Source organism: Hypomesus transpacificus, chromosome 17, assembly GCF_021917145.1.
Source record: "Hypomesus transpacificus isolate Combined female chromosome 17, fHypTra1, whole genome shotgun sequence".
Classification (NCBI taxonomy): Eukaryota; Metazoa; Chordata; class Actinopteri; order Osmeriformes; family Osmeridae; genus Hypomesus; species Hypomesus transpacificus.
The window spans coordinates 3,065,784-3,072,543 of NC_061076.1; the positions used below are offsets into that span (position 1 = coordinate 3,065,784).

Consider the following 6,760-nt stretch of genomic DNA (forward strand, 5'->3'; position numbering starts at 1 on the left):
TCAGTGTGCCCTGCTCTCAATAACATGCACACACACACGCATGCACACACACACGCACACACACACACAATCCTCCTTCCTCGTTTGCCAAGCAGGAACTACACCTTGAGAATGTCTCTAACAAAACCTCCTACAATAGAGTTGAACAATTTATTTGATCAGATTTTGCTCATTTTACTGGCATAAAAGAACAAATCGACTAAATGCTAATTTCATAATAAATGTTCATTTGTGTCTTTCATATGAGGTTCACTGGGGTTAATTTATTACTATTTGGCTACTGGCATTTCACGCCTGGCATTCAAGTAGTTGACCCTTAAAATCAAAGCTGAACTTTCCTGAAAATGTATGTAATTCTTCATACGGACAATTAGCTTCCATCGGACTAGTACTATGGAGTCTTTCATACAATGTTCACCAGGGTTCATTTCCTTCTACTGTATTTGAGAGGCTAGCTGACACAAGACTCCAGTCCGTGACAAAAGTCATGTAAATTAACCAGTATCTACAAGCTGTTGATGACATCACTTCCTATGTCAGCTTAATCCCCACTCCTCTCCTTCCAATCATTCTCCCCCCCTTTTCTTCTCTTACGTTTCTTGTGGTACAGTAGAGAAGGTTCCGGTAAAGGACTGGGCCCAGCCGAGGGGCGGGGCAGCAGTGGGCGGGGTCAGACGAGAGACAACAGCATGTCTGTGGACATGTAAACATCTATAGCAGCCAGGTCAAACAGATGAGCTGTTCAGGAGACCCCTCTGGACCTATCTCCCACTGCCATGTCTGCTCCTTTCAATTCGGCTGAGGTGAATGAAAGCCTGGAGCAACCTGGAGCAACCTGGAGCAACCTGGAGCAACCTGGAGCAACCTGGAGTCAGTGCCTTCTTATTGTCCCAGGCCCGTCAGTCGGATTACCTCCAACCTGCCCTCAGACTTACTCCCATGACAGCTTAGTGGAGGATTTGAAACTCAAGGCCCCAGACAAGGGAAGAGAGGGAGGGGCAGAGGGGCTACAGACGGGAAGTAAAGCCTCCCCTGTCTGGAACTGTGCGTAGCCATCTATCGGTTCCCCATTACAGACGGATGGAATGGGGGAGGCATATTCATATATAGCGTTTTATGTCACTTTTAGGACGATATCCAGACCCAGGCATGCACAAAACGGTCAATCCATGTACCGGCCGTGCTGTTAACACAGACTGCGTCACATGATCCCATCAAGCCATCCCCTTTGTGACCCAGTCGACCCCAGGGAATGCACAGACAGGCTCATCTGAATATTACTCCTCCGTCTCAAGCAAGCCTAAATGGCACAGGAGTAGCAATTAACCTCAGTGTCGGGAGATTGGCCTGTGGATGACTCTCAGCATTCCCTCTGTTGGACCACCTCTTCTGAGCCACAGAGCAGAGAGAGATGTTCCTGAGGTAAAGTTACCCAAGGTCCAACAGCATCATCAGGTACCTTCTACGGAGCGTCAAAAGTAACGATACCCCCCCACACACACACACCCCACATACACACACACAGTGTCCAATTAAATGAATTCTCCTCAGTTGAAAAGACCTTCTTTATCCAGACCAGGGCCCAATTTCACACCTGGCTGATTGAGGTTCCTGTTTGCTCAGTATAAGTCATTATCCTGAGAGGGAAACAGAGCGAAGTGGAGGATTAGGAGTCAGGAGAGCCCCTCGTGTAACACGAGCACGGGGCCTTTCTCGACCTGCCTCGACACCGTAGGAAGGGTTCTGCTCCACGGACCTCCTGCCCACACACACAGCCTGAAGGGAATACAAACCAGGGAAAAAAGGTTCTTTGATAGCAGGGCCCTGAAGGATCTGCATTCAAAGACTTTGAAAGATACTTTCGAACAAACTTTCTACATCACAAATATGCATGTGCCTGGGAGTCTGTGAGGCCCAGTGAGACAGTACTGACTAAGCTGAGAGCTACTGGTTTATGTGTGTGATCCTGTCATCATTTTAGCTTGCAACTACGTCTCCAAGTAAAGTCTGTATCTCAGGTGGCAGCTTTGAGCAAAACAGCCTACAGGCTCCAAGAAGCTTCATGTCAATACCCACAGCCATCAATGTTTATTTTCCTGTTCTCCATCTCGTCCTCTCTCCTCCTAAGCCCTCTTCCTATTCACAGTCAACGTGCTGGAAGCTGTACAGTCAGTTTCAGAAAATCAACCACCATAATAATTCCTCCTCAGTCACTAAGACTAAGTTCTAAGTCCTCCCCCCTCCCTTACTCAGTTGAGACCATTCATTTAACTAGAAATCTGTTATGTCTGAATCACAGATGTGATCAGAATTGTCCTCAGATAAACCTGTACGAGAGGGGGGATCATTCAAATCCCAGCGTGGGATCCCAACCTTCCTTACATTTGAGAAATAATTCCACCGTGGCCCCAAGCAACAGGGGAGGAGTCAGGATCAACATATCTGATCGTCATCTCCGAGACAATTGGGTAAAGTGTAAGGGGTGTCGTGTACTGGAGAAGGTAGGGGGCATTTCTACCCCCTAGCAGGGGCTGTAGGGTGGGTTGGGCTGGAAGGAAGGAGGAGGGATGTGTTACTGAAGTGTCCATGGGGGATTGAAACACCATTATTATGAACAGAGATATGAGCTGTGAAAATGATCCGGTATATTCCGAGTGGCTACGTCAGCTTAGCCAGAGGATGTTTTGAGACACAGGCTTTCGAAATCACTACTCAAATTACCATTTCAGTTTCAATGGTGTTTTCGAGTCCTGAAAAACACAACCTAGCATAATGATATTTCCCCTTGAATGCATGCCTTCCTAGATTTAGATGTGACCTAGATACAAATAAGAAAGTAAACGACCTCTGGACGGAACCCCTTCTACTGCACAAAAACGTAAGTTGCAACATTCTTTTATAGGAATAGGATGTTTATTCCTATACAATACCCTCTCGCAAACAGTAACAGAAAACTCCCTCAATCTATCTTATTCATGTTAGAAAAACCAACTAGCAGGGGGTGGGCAGTGTCTGAAGGCTACTAACTAACCCGTACAAACAAATGAAATCTCTAACGACAGTTCAAATGAAGTGGAACATACTGGGTCCGTTTTAGAGGAAAGAGGTCAGAGGAGTTAATGAATGACAGGAAGAACTGTGATCCTGCCACTGAGGGGAAGGGTGAGGAGACTGGGGAAGTCATAGTGCATCCCTTTCCAATCTCCCCATAATTGCATTTGTCATGTCACAATGTTCATTTGAAAGGAAATAAATAAATACTTGCCTTGCATTTGCTCTAGAGGGCAAGGACACTCTGTGCAAGAGGAAAACAAACAAGATAGCAAGACAGAGGGAGGAACCAGGATAGATATTTCTCTATACTGTGAAAGAGGTCAATACTTACAACATAAGTTTGGAAAAAATGAGTCCTGTATTAATTTTTTTGCTGGCTGTCAGTGTATTTCCCCTCTGACAGGCAGGATGGAGCCTGCAGCTGTCTCCAGCCAGGCTTACATAACCCAGCTGCAATGCACAGCACCCCCTGGCCACTTTGGAGACTCCCTGCTATGAGTCTGTCACCTCGGTGTGATGGTGGTGGATGGGTGGAAGGAGACAGGGCCTGGTTGGTGAGATGGAAACAGTCTCGCTGCATCACTGGCATCACATCTCACAAGACAACGCCTACACAAAGTCCAGTAAATTAGTTAATGAGTACAGCGCTATAATTACTCCTTAGCCAACCTTTCCCCCGCGCCTTTTTTTACACGGTATGTGCTAATATGTGAGTGTTTAAGCTATAGAACCAGAAATTAACCAGTACAGGCTAGCTGACCCAGATTTCCATCATGTCTTCTCGCTGTGCTCACTACGTTGCGTACACTCCATTCAAATTAAATGAATGAGCGACATTCTTGTATTACAAACCATTCAGAAATCACAACTTTACCGACGTAGTGTGTAGCTTTAAGAGGAGCATCCTAGAGCGCTAGAAGCACACGGTAAGCGTGTCTCAAAACCACGGATGAAAACATCAGTGATGCTAGTTTTACCCGGAGCATGCGCGAGGAGCTAGGGATGTTCATAATCCAAATCCGAGCAAAACATTTTTAGGAACACATAGGGCATGGTTAGAAATGGAACATGGTTCTAGAAAATAGAGAGGAGAGGCTAGAAGAAGTCAATGCTGTGTTCAAAGGGGGGCATGGGGGTTATCTAATTGGGTTATCACATCCAACCCTGTGACAGTCACACTTACGCAACCTCAAATGAATTGTCAACTGGCATTTCACACCCCAGCATTCAAGTGGTTGACCCTCAAAATCAAAGCTGAACTTTCCGGAAAATTAATATCATTCTTCATACGGACAATTAGCTGCCATCTGACTAGTCCTTCTGAGTCAACATCAGGCTCTTCTCCAGCCAGCCACAGGAGATTTCTTCTCCAGTCTGGTCCATCATTGAGTCTTTGTCTCGGGTCAGTCCATCTCAACAACACAGCTACAGACTATGCTTGTAGGAGCCTACCCTATTTGAGAATCATCTTGTGAGGATTAGAGATCCGGTTTCTTTCCAACATGATCAGCTTTGCATTCCTGTCATGTTTCTCTTATGAACAAGCGGTGAATTGCAGCAGCTTTAGCCTTCAAATGACACTCCATGAGATTGACTAAAAGCACCGCTCTGTTATTCAACCAACAACACAGAGGACCCTGGGGATGAGAAGCTGCAACACTAGGGGACTTGTCTCTCTTCTAAGGATTCCCCAACACCTCAGTGGAACACATCTAAGTGGAGAACCGGCGGCGTGCGTATTCGCCCACACATGATCCTCATGGAATTCAGTATTGCAGGAAATAGATACAATTACACCAGGTTTCAGTGCCAGTTGCTAAGCAAACTGGGTGTCACACGACAAAACGCCAGTCTCCACTGGGCCCTCCTCCGCTGCTCGAAGCTCCATGAAGGGCCTCCTGATGCGGCTTGACATCCGTCTGAATGCAGCCTTCAGCAGCAGGGGGACATACACTAGCAGTAATCACTGGCTGAACAGTTCTCCTCAATATCTCCTCAATGTCATCCCTTTTCTTCATTTTTTTTTATTTGTATTCACCACTAAGATACTTTCAGTAGAAATGTTTGTGAGGACTTTTAAAATGTTCCATGTGCTATTCTAACTAAAACAATTTGAAGACCCAATGACAGGCACACGCATGAAAAGACATGTTCTTCAGGCAATCCGAAACATGTCATATTGTCCCTCACTTTCAGGACAGCAGTTCTCACCTTCTGGGAACCTTTTAGCAGCTTTTGAAAGAGTATGTGTGTACCTTAAAGTGTCACAAGCTGAGCATTTAGTCATTCATTGCTGTTTGTGATTGTGTGTGTAAAAGCTGTGATTGACTGTGAAATGTCCTTTACATCAAGATGCTATATGGATTGATTGTTCATGTCAGCCAAAGACAGTTCTTTTAGGGTTATTACTGGCTAATAAGACTCATGGATGGCACCTTCAAGCACACGAGAAAAGCAGCTAAAAAGACATGAAACCAACCTTCATAATGCCACAAGGTGTGCTTCCACCGTGACTCCGCTCGGCTGAATTATCGCGGCTGCCACTGCCGATTCTTGGACTACTGTGCTCTCTGTACCTTCCGTTGGTGTAAACTCCTTCGGCCCCATACAATGGGTGCGAAGCAGCCAAAGCAGCCGCTGAAACGTCCAGGTACGCCCGGGGGCCAGTCGAAGGCAGCACGGCGGCTTCATTGTTCAGACCCGTTATATTTGTCGCGCCCTGTGCCGGCAAGGCGGTAATGGTAGGATCTAAAAAATGTCCCGACACAGCTTCAGATGCGTGTACCCCTGCCATCATCCGCGGATGTTACAGCAAGACATTCAACAAAACGCAATGAGCCATTGTCTCAAATTAGAGGACACATTTGAGAGTTTCGCCTACTCGCTTGTGGACATGCCTAATATAAGTAGGGTCATCAGTCCAACGTCGAAGAGTAGTCCACCGTACCTGGAGGGTCTGGACAGCCAAAACAGTCAGCTTGATCAAACTCTTTCTTGTCGCTCGATCGTGATATGAGCAGATGGTACGCCGTATGTGATCCGGTGTGATTAGCTTGCTGTCTGCGTTTAGAAAGACACCGCGTCTGAAGACTAATAAACAATGCGCCAATAGGGCTTCTATTTGCCTACACTGATTGCGTTCTCAAATGGTTTTGTATCTGCGCCGAGGCTGTGCGTTGGTTTGCTATGCATCGTGGAGATGACTCGGTGCGCATCGCCCGGTCCGTCTACTTTTCCTATTTGCTGAAGAGAATTCAGAACAACAGAGCTTTTTCCCCACGTGCATCCGCGGGATGCAGCTATTTACAATTGCTCTGGCGTGTGACTGTCGGCCGCTCACCCTTCCACATACACAAATAAGGCTGTGCGCGCGCACTGAAACAGTTTTCACAAACACACTTACTCACACACAGAAAGAGAGAGAGAGAGAGAGAGAGAGAGAGAGAGAGAGAGAGAGAGAGAGAGAGAGAGAGAGAGAGACGCAAACAGAAACAGAAAGGCCAAATGGATTTTATGATGTCATATTTAGGATGAAATAATGCCGTGAACGTGTAGCCTATTGTCATCACATCATGTTGTAAACTGATGCTTTGAGCCTGTCTGGCAGAGAGAAAAGCCCCAGTGTGTGCCCTCTGGTGGAAAGGGTAGAACCTCCTGAGTGTGGCTCCCAGAAAGAAGCCAGAGTGGCTCCTGGTTTTGAGTATTA

The 6,760-nt window shown here is 46.4% G+C and overlaps 1 protein-coding gene across 1 annotated transcript in view; it reads right to left on the reverse strand.

Annotated features, from left to right (window-relative positions):
* The window catches only part of plcl5 (phospholipase C like 5), a 41,319-nt gene extending 34,881 nt beyond the window's left edge, over nt 1-6,438 (reverse strand). The window contains exon 1 of the mRNA XM_047037796.1: nt 5,534-6,438. Within this exon, the coding sequence (XP_046893752.1) occupies nt 5,534-5,851 (318 nt within the window). The 5' untranslated portion in view covers nt 5,852-6,438. The remainder of the gene's footprint in view (nt 1-5,533) is intronic.
* Nucleotides 6,439-6,760: the final 322 nt, after the last annotated feature.